Here is an 18233-nt window from a genome sequence, read left to right as displayed (position 1 = left end):
CGCTGCCTGGGTTCGTTCGGGAGAGGTGGCTGGTCTCACCCACTGACCTGACTCTCATGCCCTGGAACATCTCGGTGCTGGTGTGAAAGGGCAGCACGGTGGTGGCGCTGACACCCGGACAGTCCAGCAGCCCCAAGGTCAGGCTCTCCATGAAAGCAAAGGCTGACGCTTTTGACGTGCAGTAGTCGATGGCGCCTGGGATGGCTGACAGTGCAAGCACGGAATTGAGGCACACGATATGGCCGTTCTGCAGCTCCAGCATACGTGGCAAGAAGGCCTTGGTGGTCTGTGGGTAGATAGCAGGGGCGGGTCAGTGTGGAGCAGTATGGCTTCTGTCAAGCCCTGCTCCCCTGCACCGCTCTGGATGTACGGCTACTGTAGTGACTCAACCTTCAAGCATGGAGGGGCTGGCCCCGCCCCCCGCCCCGCCCCCCACTGCAAAACAGTACGCTAGCCAGTCAGAAGTTCCTGTGCGTCCCTGCAGTCACTTCTTTTACCCAGTCACTGTGCTGTTGTACATCCCTGCTAGCATGGGCCCAGGTCCCATTGGACCTCTCTTTCCCTGCCCCCCCCCCCCCCCACCTGACACAGGCTTCCTGCATTGCCTGGGAATGGCTCTGGGCCAGAAAAACCCTTACCCAGAATTGGCCCAGGGTGTTGACATGCTGGGACTTGAGGAGGGCATCATCATCACTGTCCATCAAGCTTTTCCCATGGACCACAGCGGCATTGTTCACCAGGATGGTGATGTCACCCACCTGTGGGCAAGAGGGGGCTGTGGAGCCGTGAGGGCAGCCAGTCCCTGTGGGCTGTACCTGGAGGGGCACAGACCAGGCTCCGCAACCACCAGCCACATGGCCTTTCTGAGCATCAGTCTTGTTTATAAATGGCGCTGGTGCCATACCAGCTGTGTCTGAGGATTAGAAATAATTTATGGTACATACTATACCCGGAACATAGCATATTTATAATAAATGAGGTTATGGTCACATCAAAATGGTTAATGTTACCATGAGTGAGATATGTAACAGGGTGAATTCTTTTTGTCACTTTGCTCACTGATCTACCCAGCCCAAATGTCTTAGGTTAGGGAAAGGATTTTTCCCAGAAGGCAATAGGACTTTTGTTCCTCTTGGTCTCAGAGAGAAACTGATAAGGTCTAAAATGTCCAAGGGACCACAGAGGTCCTACTCCAACCTCAGTCCCTGCCCAGGTAAACCGGAGCAGCTTTATGGAGAGTCCCCACAGGTGCCCTGCACAAAGCCAGTCTCCCATGGCAACACCCCTCCCAGACCACATGACCTCAGTGTGCTGGGGCCTGACATGCCCAGGCTACTGACCCTCTCTCGGACAGCTTTGGCCATCTGGTACACCTCTTCCCGGTTGCCCACATCACAGATAAAGTAGTGGCACTCTGTGCCCATCTGCCGAATCTCCTCTGTCGTCTCCTTCAGGCATTTCTCAGTCCGGCCCCAGAGAACAATCTGGAAGGAGAGAAACCCAGCATGGAATAGGGCTCTGAAACAGGCTGTACAGTGATGGAGACCAGGGACTCAGAATTTTGATAATCTTTAAAAATGTTAGCTGGCTTCTTTGATTCCACCCAAAGGTAAAGTACCCAACGCAAATTAACTGTGAAGTTTAAATCAAAGTTGTTGTTGTTGCTGTTATTATTATTATTATTAGTTGTTATTGTTGTGTGTGTGTGTGTGTGTGTGTATGTGGGGTGTACCACAGTGTATGCCAGTGCATGTGCCAAGGTTAGGGAACAACTTTTAAAAGCTGATTTGTTCCTTCCACAGTGGGTTTGGGGATCCATCTTAGGTTGCCAGGATTGTTGTTTTTTTTTTTTTTTACCTGCTAAGCCATCTTGCTCGCTGTCTTACTTAGGCTTTCTATTGCTGTAATGAAACACCATGACCAAAAGCAGCCCAGGGAGGGAAGGGTCTGTCCAGCTTAAACTTTCAGGTCACTAACAGTCCACCAGTGAGGGGAGTCAGGACAGGAACTCAGGCAGGGCAGGAACCTAGAGACAGGAGCTGAGGCAGAGGCTATGTAGGGTGCTGCTTACTGGCTTGCTCCTCATGGCTCTCTTACAGAACTCAGAACTACCAGCCCAGGGGTGGCAGAACCCACAGTGGGCTGTGCCCTTCCTCAGTCACTAATTAAGAAAACGTTCTATAGGCTTAGGTACAGCCCAATCTTTTTTTTTTTTAAACAATTAAAAAAAAAAAAAGATTTATTTATTTATTATTGCCTGTATGTACACCTTCAAGCCAGAAGAGGGCATCAGATCACATTATAGATGGTTGTGAGCCACCATGTGGTTGCTGGGAATTGAACTCAGGACCTCTGGAGGAGCAATCAGTGCCCTAACCTCTGAGCCATCTCTCCAGCCCGTACAGCCCAATCTTATGAAGGCATTTTCTCAGCTGAGTCCCTCCTCTCAGATGATTCTAGCTTGTATCAAGTTGACATAAAATTACCAACCACACTGGCCAACAATGAGGTTTTAAAAAATTATTATTAATTTTTACTTTTTTTTTTTTTTTTTTTTTGAGACAGGGTTTCTCTGTGATAGCCTTGACTGTCCTGGACTCGCTTTGTAGACCAGGCTGGCCTCGAATGTACAGAGATCCACTTGCCTCTGCCTCCTGTGTGCTGGGATTCAAGGCGTGCGCCACCACCGCCCGGCTAATTTTTACTTTTATTTTATGTGTATGTGTATGTGTGCCTGTGAGTTTAAGTACACGGATGCAGGATCCAACAGAGGCCAGAAGAGGGCACCAGATCCCCTGGGAGCTGGAGTTACCAGACTGGCCAATTATGGGTGCTAGGAACAGAACTCAAGGCTCTCTGGAAGAGCAGCAAGTGTTCTTAACCACTGAGCCATCTCTTCTGCCCCAACAAGACTTTTAAAGGGACATCACCTACACCTAAGTGAGTGAGCCAGCTGTTTCCAGGCACACTACCAGTCTGCTGGTATGTTAAGTTCAAGCCTTTCTGACGTATTTTCCCTAGCAGGACACCTCCTGCCAGCCCAGTCCGAGTCTTTGCCTTGATTCTTAGAAGCGGTAGAAAAGCTTCCTGTACGATATTCCAGAATGCTTTCTGTTAGGAACCAGCTGGCCTTCTCACCAGTTACGTTTAGAGCTGGGATTATTCCCATCAGCCACCAGGAAGGACGGGGCCACCCGCTTCTTCTACAGGCCCCTGGAGAGCTTCTACCTCCCTCTGGTCATACTGGGAAGAAAGGATGCAAAGATGGACACGAGAGAGACAGTGACTGAAACTCCTGCTGAGAAGCAAGGGATTCCTTACCCAGCAGGTAATAAGTGAAGGAGTGACCCAGTGACCTTGATGGGACTTATAAGTGGGGAGGGGGCTTCGTAGGGTTGGGCAGATGTATCAATGGCCCACAAGAGATGTATAAATAGACCACAGAGTTCAGGTAAATCAGTATAAGAGGGGCGAGGCTCCAGCAAGGGAGCCTTTCTTTCTTTCTTTTAAAAATATTTATTTATTCTTATTTTATGTGCATATATGTGTGCCTCATGTATATATGTGTACTACATGCAAGCCAGTGCCCATGAAGGCCAGAAGAACACGTGATCCTCTGAACAGGTCATAGGTGATTACAAAGCACCGTGTGGGTGCTGGGAACTGAACCTGTGTCCTCTGCAGGAGCAGCAAGTGCTCTTAACTGCTGAGCCATCTCTCCAGAGACAGATCTAGGTTTCCTTTCTCTGTAAAATCATCAAGAAGGGGCTGGAGGTCACTATGAACCCCTGCGGTGTTCTTATCACAAGTAGGGGTGCACAGGGTCCCATCAGAGAAAAGCCTGGGCACTCTGTGGCCCTAGAGGAATATGCTCCTCCTGGTTTTTGGTTGTCTGCAGATGGCCCTGGGTCTAAAGCTTGTCATAGTCTGCCTAGAATATTTGCAATCAGGAACTAGGGAGATCAGCCCTGTCAACTGGGTTAGAAGATGGCCCTGGAGAGGGAGCTAGTGGTGGTCAGGCGTGTGGGATGAAAGTCTGTGCACACTTTAAGCAGGCAATGACTACTATCAGAACCCCGGTCCTCTTGAGATCACCCTTTGTAGACTGGCAGAGTGGCTCCATGTCTCTCCCTGGTATCGTGGCTAAGTGCCTCTGTGAACCTGGAGACCCTACAGCCCAATTCTGTTCTGTTCTGTTTAGGATCTCAGTGCCTACTAAGGCACAAGTTGTCTGAATGAATGAATAAATCTTAAAGGCCAAAATTGGGACAGTATGGGTAAGTATCAAACTACCTCTTGGGGCTGGAAGATGACACATCCTCTGTGGCTGAGCTATTTGCAGCCCCAAAGTCTGTGTGGGGCTTGAGGTTTCCTAGAGCATCCAACTGAGCAAGTACAGACAAGGAGCTAGCCATGGTGCTGGGCAAAGGTGAGTGGCAGGGGCAGGTGCGTCTTTCTGGGTAAATCTATGTCTGTGAATGCTGCTAGTACCTCTGAGCCTGTCTGAGTGCGCACCTGTGTGTCTGTGATTGTACAGGAGTCTGAGTGTGCACCCTGTGTATCTGCAAGGTTCATATCGGTGAGTGCCTGTGTGTCTGTGAGTGCACTTTGGATGTATGCATCTGTGAACATGTGTCTATAAGCCTGCATCTGAGCATCTGAGCATAGGAGTGCATCTCTGAAGGTATGCAGCCTTCTGTGCTTGTGTCTTCAGGTCCTCTGGCAGGTGCACGCATGTCTTTGGGTAGGACACCCTATGTCCACCTGTCCTTATGAGCCAGCCCGTACCTCTGTGGTGATGGCAGCTCCGATGTGGGATGTGCTATGGGAGACTGCTTGAAGGCACAGGACTCCTCTGTGAAGCTGCTCTAGTGACAGGCTCCTCCTAGGGCCCCTGCCTGGCTCTCAGGGAGCCTGAGTCCCTGCCTAGTACAATACATGCAGAAAGTCTGCCTAAATAGCTCTGTCACAGTCCCCTGGGTGACCACAATTGTTGACAGATCCCATCCAGGGCCAGGTAGAGATGCGGGTGACAGGGAGAAGTGAGAGGAGGTGGATAGGACCCTGGGGAAGGGGCAGCCCTGCCAGGTAGAGATGTGGGTGGCACGGAGAAGTGAGGTTTGAGGGTGGGTGGATATGACCCTGGGGGAAGGGGCAGCCCTGCCAGGTAGAGATGTGGGTGGCAGGGAGAAGTGAGATTTGAGGGGAGGTGGATAGGACCCTGGGGAAGGGGCAGCCCTGGAAGCTATTTCAGCTTGTCCTTAACTCCTGGCTAACCAGCTGTCAGAGTTAGGCTGAACTAAGCTTCTGAAGTCAGCATTGGAGTTTCCACATCTCTTGGCCTCCAGTCTCTTCAGGTGGGGGGCGGTTAAGCAGTGGGCTTCTGTCCCCTTCCCCTCTCAGGACTGGTGAGCAGGAGGAGGAGAAGGAGGAGGAAGAAGAGGAGGAGCAGGAGGAGGAAGGAAGAGGAAGAAGAGGAGCGGGAGGAGGAGGAGGAAGAAGAGGAGGAAGAGGAGGAGGGAAAGGGTCTTGGTTCCTGGTGTGGACCAGTAGAGCCTGCTCATCTTTGCCTTACTGCCATCTGCTAGTCTCAGCAGCTGAAGCCCTTCTCATCCTCTCGGTTAGAGATTTATGTGACCTACATTCCATACTTGGGAACTGAGGCTCAGGTAATTAAGTCAAGTGCCCAAAGCCACACCTGGTATGTGATGGAGATGGGATGTGGACCGAGGCTAGCCTCTGCGGGTACAGCCCTGAGCCATGGCAGGATGGGATACGTGTTCAAGACCTAAATGCCAAATCTCTCCACTGCCAGTGTCCACTCCAGCCCAGAAGGCCCTCCTCGGTACCTCATTCAGCTTGGTGTCTCTACCACAACCTCGTCCTCCTACCTGCCAGGGCTGGAGAACCACTATGGGTCAGGGCTGAGCCCAGTGCTGGGACCTAAATGCACAGGGAGAGACACGGTTCCTGCCCACCTCGGGAGCCCATCCCAGTAAGGAAGGTTGAATGATCAAGGAAGGCTCAGTTACAACTGTGAGGAGAGGACAAAGAATAAACAAAGGCGCCTATGGGGACCCAGGAGCTAGTCAAACCGTGACCATTCACAGAGAGGGAGCCTGCAGCTCTGAGAGGCTTGTCCAAGGCCACACACTGAGTGACAGAGCTGGTGTTTGAACATCAGTATCGTGTGGCTCCGAGCACAGGTGGCCGGTGACAAATGCTATTCTTTCTCCTAAATTTCAATCCCCAGTAGTACTGAAAACAAAGGAAAGCCTCAGAGCTGGTGCCCACTGAGTGTCTTCCAGGCTCACTCTGCTGGAATCTCCGTGAGTAGGAAGGGCAGACAAACCTCAGCATCACCCTTGACACACTGTGGCCACTCAAAAGTTAGGGTCAGGAAAGAAGTTTGGGGACTTAGGGGGCAAACAAAAGGGGAACAGTGGGAAATAACCCAGAAAAGCCAACTTCTGACACCTCAATAGGGAGCAAGCAGCTTAAGAGGGCCCCCAGGGAAGAAGTGCCTGACTGCCACTTACTTTTTAAAAAAGTAATTGTTATCCCCTCACTTGTATCCTCCTGTTCCTCCCTCCCTCCCTCTTTCACCCTATTCCCCTCCCCTAGGTCTGTGACACAAGGGGACTTCCTGCCCACCATATGGTCACAGCCTGTCAAGTCTCATCAAGTCCCACCAAGGGGAAGTGGTCAAATCTGGGGCACCAGAGTTCATGTCAGAGTCAGTCCCCGCTCTCCACACAACTGTGGAGAACGTCCTGTCCATTGGTTAGATCTGAGTAGGGGTTCAATGTTTACTGTATGTATTGTCCTTGGTTGGTGCAGTAGTTTGAGCAGACCCCCGGGTCTAGATCTGCCTGTCATGATTTTCTTCTTGTGGGTTTCTAGGACCCTCTGGGTCCTTCTATTTCCCCATTCTCCCATACTTCTCTCACCTAGAGTCTCAATAGGAAGTCCCTGCATCTATCCCAATCTCCTGGTAAGTGAAGACTTTCATGGGACATCCCTTTTGGGCTAGTGTCCATTTATGGGTGAGTGCCACTTACTTCTTTATGTCTGTTTATGGGAAAAGTCTCTAATGAACAAGGTGACTTTGATCTTAGAAACCAGGGCTGGTGAGATGGCTTGGCGGGTAAAGGTACTTGTCACCAAGTTCAATGACCTGAGTTCGATCTCTGAGACTCACATGGTGGAAGGAGACAATTGACCGCTCAGTTGTCCTCTGACTCCCTCACATATGCTGTCACTCTCCCCTAGGCCAATGTAACAACAACAATAATAACCATTACCACCAAGTATAAGGGGCTGAGGCAGGAGGATGGCCAGTTCAGGGCCCCAGTCTGGGCTATACAGTAGGACCCCCCCCCCCCTGCCTGTCTCAAAGCAATACAGGTACCAATAAGAGCAGGAGCCACACAAAAGGAGCATCATGAACTTCCCCACTATAACTCAGCACCAGTAACCCCTGCTTAGCCTCAGCCCCACCGATTGATACCTCTTTAGGGCTTCTACCCATGATAAGGGGGCTGTCTGTTGTGTCTCTCTATTAGTTTTCTCTCAAACATTAAGGCTCCTTGCGAACTCCTATTCATCCTGCAGAACTAAGCCTGAATGTGCCCAGTTCCAAAGCCTCTCTGGATGTCCCTTCCCTCCTTCCTACAACAATCAGCAATGGCTAATAGTAACAGAGCCCGTGCCACAGGCCAGGCCCTGTGTCAAAGTAGTGGGATATCCTCTCTTTCGCCCTCACACCTTGTGGGTGAGTATGTCACTCCCCATACAATATGTGAGTCCTTGGACAGATAAGGCGCCTTGCCCTGGGTCACGCCTCTCCTATCAGTATGGCTGTGTGACTCAGAAACCCTGCTCCTCCCTGCTAAGACTAGCCCTTGTCTTGTGTTCCCACTGGCAGACAGATGAGCATGTCGACCGCTTGGAAGCCCTCTGCCTTGGCGCAGAGTCCCCCAGGGCTCCTATTCATCTGGTGAATCCAGCACTGGCCAGGCTGAGCTGATCCAGTCACATGGTGTTGGCTCTTCTAGAAAAGTCTGTTGATTCTAGGACACTGGTATTCCTTCCTTTCTTCTCAGCCTTACCTTCCCTATCCAGGGAGATATCCCAGAGATTGTGTGTGTGTGTGTGTGTGTGTGTGTGTGTGTGTGTGTGTGTGTGTGTGTGGAGTGTGTGGGTGTGGGTGTGGTTTCCTACCAGGGACATGAGCAGGTGTCCAAGTGCTTGGGCAGGTCAGGGAGCTCATGGCCCATGGACCCTGTGGCTTAGAGGCAGACTGACAATGTTGGCCTTGCAGACAAGGGAATGCCCCCAAGCATGGTGGGCAGGGCAGCAGACTGGGTGAGGGAGCTTTGGGAGGAGTGTGGCTTCTTACCTCCACTCCCAGCACAGCAGGTAGGTGATAGGAGGGTGTTTATTAAGAGCCATGCTTGTGGCTGAGTAGGGGTGAGCCTGGGAGTCTCTGCCTACTGTACAGTCAGAGCTAGGGCAGTCCTGAGTAGAAAGGGATGAGTGCAACCCTGAGGGAGTACCTGAGGTGTCTGAGACACAGACATGGTTTTCTTTTTTCTTTCTTTCTTTCTTTCTTTCTTTCTTTCTTTCTTTCTTTCTTTCTTTCTTTCTTTCTTCCCTGTGTGTGCTGCCTGTACCTGGGATTGAACCCTGGACCAGCAACTGCTAAGTATTCTACCGATGAGTTACAAGCCCCAAATCCCACCTCTTTTTAAAAAAAAAAAAAACAAAAACATTTTATTTCAAGACAGGGTCTAATGTTGGCCAGGCTGGCCTTGAACATGTGACTCTTCTGCATTGGCCTCCCAGGTAGCTCGCCTTACAGGCCTGGGAGCAGAGCACACTCTCAAATGTGAGATTCAGGCTTGGTGGCCACATCTGTGGTACGAACAATGAGAGGCTGAGGCAGAAGGATCCTGAGCCCATGGGCTGCTGCTCTCAAAAGCACCTTTTTCCGTTCCCTTCTATTTTCTTTTTCTTCTTTTAGATTGGGCCTTATGTAGCAAAAGTTGTTCGTTCTTGAACTCTGTAAGTGGATGAGGGTAACCTTGAACTTCAAATCTTCCTTCCTGTCTCTATCTCCAAAGCTCTGCGATTATAGGTGTAGATCACATCTGGCTTTCCTTTTTTTTTTTTTTTTTTTTTAAAGACAGGTCTTCCTGTAACCCATTTGGCCTCAAATCCAACATGGAGCTGAGGATGACTTGAACTTCTGATCCTCCTGCTTCTACCATCCTTGTGCTAGGATCACATGTGTGTGTTAGCATGATGGGCTTTACGAATGCTGGGGAATCAAACCCATGGCTTCATGCATGCTAGGCAAGCACTCAACCAGTTCAGCCACAGAAAAAGTAGGGAAAAGCCTGCTACACATGGGCACAGGAGACAACTTCCTGAACAGAACACCAACAGCCCAGGCCTTAAGATCAACAACTAATAAATGGGACCTCCTGAGGCTGAGAAGCTTCTGTAAGGCAGGAGACACTGTCAACAGAACAAAGCGACAGCCTACAGACTGGGAAAAGATCTTCACCAACCCTACATCTGACAAAGGTCTGATATCCAAAATACATGAAGAACTCAAGAAATTAAACACCACCAAACCAAAGAACCCAATAGAGAAATGGGGCTCAGAACTAATCAATCTTAAGGTAGTTCTAAAGAGAAAGCCCATCTCTTGAATACGTCATTGCGAACTTGGAGACCATAGGTAACTCCCACGAGCTGAAGTCTGAGCGCCTGCTTGGAAGGGGACTAGGAGCATTATGAACCAGCTGGGGTTATTATCAACAACACAAGAGCCACACAGCCCTCTTTCTGTAAAAGACTTGCCAGGCCTGCAAACCTGGAGGGGTTGAGGATAATGGCGGCCCAAAGCCCCCAACAGCCACACCCTGTCTCGCTTCCTCCTAGACACAGCCTTCTCTGGGTCAGGACTCCAGAACCTTAGTGGTCTCTGGCTCATCTTTCCCTTGACTTGAAACACATCCCTCAGCCACAGCCATGGGCCAGCCAGGCAGAGACCAGGGTCCAAGCCGCCCAATCTGCAGAGTCAGCTGCGGGACCTTGTTGGCCAGGTTTTCAAGCTGGACTCTGGGAGTTCTAGGGAGGGGCCTCTGGCGCTGTTAAGAGGGAGGAGGCTTGGAAGACAGGTTCTAGGACTCCCTCTGCCTGCCCAGGCATCCACAGTAGTGTCATTTTAGTTAAGCGTCTACAACTTTTGTCTCTACAATAACTGGTTCAAACAATAACACGCTCGAAACTCTAGCCCCCAACTGGCTTTGAGGGGAGGCCCTTTTCCTAGCGACAAGCCCTAGGTGGTTGCCCTAGTCCTCATCCATTGCCAGTGCTGTCCTGTTACCCTGTGCCCAGTCAGGAAACCCCTTCTTTCCAAACGACAATCATTCAAAGTGCTGACCATGTGCCTGCTGAGCTGCCTCCTTCCCCCGAGTTGCACCCCAAGACTATGTACTCCATACTCATAGGGGACCAACAGGGATGAGTGGCCACTGCATCCAGTACACTGTGACCAGGGCAGGCAAGATACCGAGCCTCAGAGGGTCTCCCAGCACCACTGTGGTCAGCTCTGGGTTTTTACAGGATTTGTGTGTGTTTCTGTGCTTGTGCTCACGGAGGTCAGAGAGTGACGGCAAAAGGCTCTCTTAGAACCTGCAGCTCATTGACTCAGCAAGACCACCTGGTCAGCAAACCCCAGAGATCCTCTTGTCTCTCTCCTCCCACGCTGGGCCCAGCTTTTTACATGGGTGCCAGAAATCCAAACTCAGGTCCTTACGAGAATCCAGAAAGCACTTTGCTAACTGAGCCATCTCCTGAGTGGTAGGGTCTTTTATGAGAAGGAGCATCTGTTTCTGTTCTTGTTATGCTAATAGCAATAATATTAGTATTTATTTGACAATGCTAATGACCTGAAGCTTATTACAGGAATCCCATGGCCAGCCCCAGGTCAGAGGTAACAAAGCCCATCCGCATGTCCCTGACTGCAACCTGGAGCCTTGTCAGGCCACTAGCCTGGAGTTTGGGCCCTTCAAGGAGCCACCATAATGACCAGGAACCCTAACACATGTCCCAGCAGGCTCTTATCACTCTAGGAAAGGGTCCACGAACATTGCTGTATGCCAGGACTGAGGCATAGAGGAGACACACACGATTTGAGTCTCGAATCTGTGCCCTTGGCCACTGGCTGCCTGCAGGAACAAAGGGGCCCTGTGTACCTGTTAACCACACAGGTATCACTAAGCAACGTGTGCAGGTATTACAGCACCCACGTGCCTGCCTGGATGGCCTCCCAGAGAAAGGAGGGACAGCGTGGTCCTCATTTGTGTGGCCCCTGCTGGCCAGATGGTTACTGAGTAGGCAAGAAGAGTGCCAACCCTCACCTCTGAGGATGTCCAGGCTCAGCAGGCTGGACCACAGGGGCCAGAGGGTGTGTGCTCCTATTGGTGGCAGTATAGGAAAAGCAGGAAGGGGGAGGGAGGCCACGCCCACCACTTCTTGGGCTCTTGCTTTGAGCGCTTCCCTGTCTTAGGGACCTGAGATTAAATCCTCACAATAGCCCAGGAGCTGGAAGAGCGGGTTGATATGTGACCTTGTGGGGGTTATGTCCAAGTGCTGACAGCTGATGCTCGCAACTGTGACCTTATTTGCAGATACAGTACAGTTAAGGCCCCCCGAAGAGAGACTATAATGGATTAGGGTCCATACTAGAGATGAAAGGCTTGAAGAGAGGAATCTATTTGGGAAGTGGGTCCCAGAGCTATGAAGAAATAAGTCTTGTTTTTTTTTTTTTTTTGCCTGTTTTGTTTATTTCCCCTACGAGACAAGGTTTCACTCTATAGCTCAGGCTGGCCTTAAATTTGGGAAACTACCTGCCTCAGCTTATGCCACCACACCCAGGAAGGCCTGTAGTTTATAAGTCATTTAGCTTATAGTCACTTCTTACAGCTACAATAGGGTGGGGTCCTATTATCTCCAACAGGTGAGCTCGTTCAGCAGATGTGACAACGTATGACATCGAGGCCAGAGAGCCATGGAACCCGTGGGCTCAGTTACCAGACCACTGGGTCTCCTCCACCACACTGATGTCTCCTCTGCTCTCCCCAAAGAGACCTCGTGGTTCCACATGGATCCTTTTCTCTAACTCTGCACCCAGCCCATCAAAGTCTTTGTCATCTACCCTCTGAATCTAGCCATGCTGGGCCCAGCCTTCCTCTCCCCTCAAGCCTAATGTGGCCATGGCCCCCTACTGATGCTCCTCCACCTTGCTGCTGCTTCAGGTAAAATGTAAGACAACAGCCAGAGATCCTTCTAGAACCTAAGCTGGACCCACTTAGTCAAATTGAGCAACGGCCACATTTTCTATTTGCCAGCTCTCTCAGGACATGCTAGCACCCACCTGAGCAATCACCCAGCCCCATTCTGCCTTCCTTGATGTTGCTTTTCTGTGTCCTTGAAGGGCATCCAGTGTAAAACCAAGAGAGACCTTCAGGAAGTCAGCCTCAAGGATTGACACCTGATCCAACACCCATCCCTGCCTGATTGCCCATCTCTTGTCTTCTTTTTGAGACAGATGCTCTTGTCTCCCTGCAGTGGATCTCGCTGGAGACCCTAAAACTGCCACCTGCCAAGAGGCAGTATTCAGCCTTGCTCTAAAACCCAAGTGAGACCTAAACAGGAATTTCCCTACTCCCCCTCCCCCACCCCTGGTGTGATTCCTACCCGGGTTCTGAGTCAGCTGGTCTCTCTAGCTGGAACAACAAGGGCTCTTGCGTCTTTCCACAGATATCAGTTACCACCGCAGACAGCAAAGGGCAAGCCACAAAGGTGGAGACACGCAGGCTACCGTTCCTGGCTCAAGCCCCGTATGTAAGCTCTGTTCTAGTTCCTCCAGTTGGACCGTGTGGAGCAGGAGGCCAGGGGATCTTGGGGGAGCTGAAGAGGGAGTGGGGAGACAGTAACTGCCCACTCCTGGCACATGGCATAATGGAAAAAAAAAATCCTCAAGTGGGATTTGAACCCAGGCAGTTCAGGGAACCCACACCAGTTGCCCCGTGTGAAGTTTTAAAACAGAAGCTGGACTTCAAAGCTAAGCTAGTTCAGAAGTTTGTTCCTTTGTCCGGTCATTCATGGACACCTTACTGAGTGGTACCTGCTCGTAAGGCACACTTACAGGCCCTGGGTCACAACAACTTTATGCCATTCATGTGTGCGGTCTGCCTATGGGTTTGTGTGTGGAGCAGCCGGGAGTGGGGGGTGGGGACGACAAGCCGAACCATGTGAACAAATGACCACACAGGCTGGTGAGGTGGCTCAGTGGACCTGAACGTGCTTGCTGGTTAGGAATGAAGACCAGAGTTTGGATTCCTGGAGCCCCATGCTGGGCCACCTGTAACAGTATGGGAGGCTAGGGCTAGTGAGACCAGCCCCAGCAGGACCGAGGTTCAGTGAGAGAGCTTGCTTCATTACATAACCTGGACAGTGACTGAAGAGGAAATTTAGCTTCAACCTAGTGCCCCCAATATGCACAACCCAGCACACACGTGCACGCACATTCAAACACACCAACGCACACGCATGTACCCCACAAACACATATTATCCCCTCAAAGTTAAACAAAACCATGTAAAACACAAGGGGCTGCACGTGCCCCGAGAGGAGTACAGAGCTTCACAGGGGGTGAAGAAAGATGGCGCACGGAAATGGTCCTAAAGGGGGCAGGCAGCTGCAATAAATACTTCAGTAGAGACCTGAGGGATGTGAAGGAGAGAGCCGTGCAGAGGTCTCCGGGAAAGAGACAGGCAGACCAGTCAACGCACGCACAGGCCCAAACAGGAAGGTGCTCCGTGTCGTGATGGCTGGTGTGTCATAGATGAACGTTGGCTATCAGCCACAGTGGGCATTGACTTCCACTTTGAGTGTGATGGGGTAGGGGTTGGTGTTAACGGTACTGTGAGCAGAGACACGACAGCCTCTGGTTTGGATGCTGGAACAAGTTTTGAGTCCTGGGAGGGGAATTTAGGATCCAGGTGGGGTAAGATGAGTTAGGAGGTGCGGTATCCTCAGGTGATGGGGTGTCTGGGAAGGGGTGATGGGAAAGGAGGAATCTAGGAGGCTTGCAGAGTTGGCTGTGGGCTGTCACAGGACGGACCAGGCTTGCAAAGGCCTGAGGAGAAGGCTGAAAAAGAAAGCTGGCATCTAGAGTTCCAGGCCACCCCCCCTCCCTCCGCCCCCACACCAGGGAAAGCAGGCTTTGCTAAGTCTGGGTACCTGGGAAGAGAAAGATCTTGAACAAGTAAGTCCCCGGGCTTTTTCAGTTTCTGAAAGTGTGGCATTGGTGACGAAGAGGAAAGGGGAGGGCCAGGTCAGTTACCACCTAGGTTGTAAACACAGTTTTCAATAACAGAGTGGACCTTGTCCCTGGCGCCTGACAGCTACCACGCTGCTGCCTTGGCACTGTGTGCTCCATGCAGATGGAGCGAGGCTGGCCAGCAGGCTCACATGACAGAGGCAGTGGCCAGGCACAGATCTCAAATGGCTGGTCTGGCAGGAGGTTCCAGGAAGTCTTTCTGCAAGTGGAGGTGGGGTAGGATACTGAGGGTGGGGGGGTGGGGGAGGGAGTGTTAGCAGTGGGTAGGGACTGGTTGGTGGGGGAGGGTTAGGGTCCCAGGCTGGATGGAGACGGGGAGGAACACTGATACAGTAGGCCTGGGGTTGGAGTCCAAAGTGCAGATAGAGGTGAGGTGGGGGGTGGCGGGTGGGGTTCTAGCTGAAGATAGGGGCAGGGGTGAGGAGCAGCAAGCTGGTGTTGGGGGGTCCTGAATACATGTGGGGACAGAGTAAGAGATGAATATAGGGCTGGGGTTAGGAGCCTGGGTGTGAGTACGGGTGGGGTGGAAGAGAAATGAGGAAGTGGGTCCTGAGTAGAGATAGAGGAGGGGTGGGAGTTGAGAAGGGGACTGCAGTGGGGTCTCAGGGTACAGACAGGAAGGGGGGTGGAACATGAAATGGATGCTAGGCTCAGGTGGCCAGGGGTTGGAGCTCAAAAGGGCCACTCAGACCTCAGGCTCTTCCTCCATGACCAGACTGGCAGTAAACAAATGCCCTGATGTCATGGGTGCTGCTCAGTGGTGGCTGAAGCCAGGGCTGCAAATGGATAGTCTACAAGGTATCAGCAGCCCCCAGGGACAAGCAGCCTGTGTGAGAGAGAGAGACACAGGCAGGCTTGCTCCAGCCACATGCTTGCTCCTTGCTCTTCGGTGAGGGCAGTCCAGCTGCACACACTGACAGGATGCTGCAAAAAAACCCACGAGACATTGCAACACGCAGCCAGTCTGCTGGCCGCTGGGTGAACCGTGCGCTACCCCCCCCCCCCATCCCCTCAGCCACAGGCACCCGCCCAGCTGGAGGGCTTGCCTCCTCTGGAGCATCCCCCAGGACTGGCAGCTTCCACTATCTGCAGTCAGCCTCCCCTGTAGGGACTGCACCTCCCTCAAGGGACCTCCAAACTCAGGGGCAGGGCCTTAGGTCAGCTCTGGTTTTTGTCCAGTGATTTGGGAAGAATCTACTCTGGCTCTCAGTATCTGCAGTGGCTCTGGACTTACGGAAAGTTCATGAAGAAGGCATAATATTCTCTAGGTATAAAGATATGCCAAATTGGATGACGCCTGCTGTCCCCAGCCAGACTGTTTAGTCCAAAGGTCTTCCTGGCTCCATCCATCCCCTTGGCCATGCTGGGAGGCTGCCTGGTCAGGGCCCCCAGGGATCTCCTCAGGAGTGGACTTGCTATGTGGCTGGATGAGTCACTTGGGGTCTCTGAGCTCCATCATTTGTAGCCGGCTTCCTTGTACAAGGGGAAGGTCAAAAGTGCAAGAAAATGCTTTTGGAGCAGGAAGGCTGCTGAACAGCCAAGGGATGCTGGGCCTGCCTGGGGACAACCTGGAGACACAGGAAGTCCAGGGCATATGCTGTCCCCCATCGGCCTTCAATCATTTAGAAGGGAGAGCTGGGGCTTCGGCCCCTTAGAGGCCCCAGGAACCCTGACACCAACTCCCTTTGTGGTTCCTGGAACTCTCGCCTACCCTGCTTCGTGGAGGCCAGAGAGCCTTGAAGTGACCCCAGACCTGTGTGTGTGTGTGTGTGTGTGTGTGTGTGTGTGTGTGTGTGTGTGTGTGTGTGTGTGTGTATGTGTGTTAGGATGGGGGCAGGGGCAGAGGTTGACTTTAGGATGTCTTATGTGGCTCTTCTCTGCCTTATTTTGGGGGTCTTTTCACTGCACGTGGCTGTTGCAGTTCTGGCTAAGCTGGCTGGCCGGCTATCAGAATCCTGGGCTCCACCTGTCTCCTGTCCCCAGCACAGGTGCCCACCACACCGATGGCTTTTACATGGGTGTCTGAACGCGCGAGCCTCACCCTTCCACAGCAAGCACTTCACCCACCAAAGCCATCCCTCAACCTCACGACCCCCACCCCCATAACAATCACCCCTGCAGTGTGGCTTGGCACAGTCTTCTATTTTGACTGACTTGATCTGACATCTCTACCCTTACACAGCCCAGCTTTATCATCTTCCTAACACCTGGGCACTATGCAATGACAAGATTAGGACGTGTTGTGTCCCCCCCCTTTCACCATCCCCCCCTTGCAAAGAATTCATGCTATCTGGGTAATTGGGTGCCTGGTAAACCATGCGAGTGACGAACGACATTGTCAGTCAGCAATGATAAAGCTGCTAGGATGAGCCTCAAAACGAGAAGGCTTCTGCTCAAAACAACCATGCAGAATTTAGTCATGGAGACCCCAGGAAGCGAAACCCAGTGGAGGACCAAGTGTGATTGCCTGCTCACTCACACCAGCACCACTCAGCATTGTTGCCAAGCATGAGCCTTCTGCTCGTCCCGGAGAGCAGGAAAAAACAGATCTGCTATTCAAGACTTAAGACGCAGGCTGGGAGGTGGCTCAGTGAATAAGAGCGCATATATATATATATGTAATCTTTAAGGTTTATTTATTTTTATGTGTACAGAGTATTTGCCTGTATACGTGGGTACCATGTGTGTGTCTGACAAGAGTCTAGACGAGGACGAAGAGGACATCAGATCCTCTGGAACTGGCATTATAGAGAGCTGTGAGCCATCATGTGGGTGCTACAAACTCAACATGGGTTCTCTCCAGGGGCAACAAGCATTCTTAACCACTGAGCTTCTATCTGAATTCTCAGAGAAATTAGGATTACTGTGTGTCTGTGTGCCTGGTGTGTGTGTGTGTGTGTGTGTGTGTGTGTGTGTGTGTGTGTGTCATGTGTGTGGAGGTCAGAGGACAACTGGTTGGAACTTGTTTTTTTTTTTTTCCAACTTTATATGGGTCTTGGGGATTCAACTCGGGCCATTCTGAGGTCACAAAACACCCAGCAACACACCAGGGCTCCCAGGGAGACTTAGGTCCTTAAGCACTTTATTGATGCCAGCCTTAAGGTACTTAAAGGTGTGCGCAAGTTGGTTTGCTAGGAGCCCATTGAATCCAAGAGGGCACAGGTCATGTGCCTGGGAGTTGACCTAGTTGACAGCTGGTGGGCTGTCGGAGTGGGGACCCAGGCATGCTGGGGCATTTTGGAATGCAACAGGAAGCGCTGTATCACAGCAGGAAGTGGCTGGGTCAGGGCATTCTGCAGGGAGCAGGGTGGTGGGAGTGCAGCTGTGGGCCTTCAGGAAGGGCAGGGCTTTTCCTGGGGACCAGTAACGTCCATAGAAGGCACTCTAATCCCTCTACTCTCAGAGAATGCGCGCTAAAGATCAGACTCCTTTCACAGTCCTTTAACCATTGTCATGCGTGTCTGTAGGAAATCTTTTAGGGCTCCCCAGTGCTTTCCCAATCAAGTCCAAACCCCAGCTTAGGGGTTCAGCCCTTCCCCCCCCCCCACTCCTGCTCTGGCTAGCTCATCATCTCCCACCTGTTCCTTCCTAGACACACTTTCTTCTGCTCTCGGCTGCATCTACATCACCTTTACAGCTCACTTGAACCCTGCTCAGGAGGAGGGGAGTATTTTCTTAATAGGAGGATCAAAGATGGCCACCACCTTCCTTCACCACCGGCCCATCAGAGCTCCCATCTCACTAAGCCATTGCTGTCACAGTTAAGGTGTCACGCAGGCAGCTGCTGCAGTTCCCTGGTAGGTAGCTGGGG

General features: G+C 51.6%; 1 protein-coding gene across 4 annotated transcripts in view; it reads right to left on the bottom strand.

Moving 5' to 3' along the window:
• Positions 1-18233, bottom strand: part of Dhrs3 (dehydrogenase/reductase 3) — a 33172-nt gene that overhangs the window by 6523 nt on the left and 8416 nt on the right. For 3 of the 4 annotated variants that reach the window (XM_051170994.1, XM_051170995.1, XM_051170993.1), the window contains exons 3-5: positions 1341-1484; positions 639-758; positions 48-286 (exon numbers count right to left, since the gene is read on the bottom strand). In XM_051170994.1, the coding sequence (XP_051026951.1) occupies positions 48-286; positions 639-758; positions 1341-1484 (503 nt within the window). Of the gene's footprint in view, positions 1-47; positions 287-638; positions 914-1340; positions 1485-18233 lie in introns of those variants that run through there. The other variant, XM_051170996.1, reaches the window with a different exon arrangement.

The sequence above is a fragment of the Acomys russatus genome, chromosome 29 (genome assembly GCF_903995435.1).
Source record: "Acomys russatus chromosome 29, mAcoRus1.1, whole genome shotgun sequence".
NCBI classification, from domain to species: Eukaryota; Metazoa; Chordata; class Mammalia; order Rodentia; family Muridae; genus Acomys; species Acomys russatus.
This window is presented reverse-complemented; position numbering and strand designations above follow the sequence as displayed.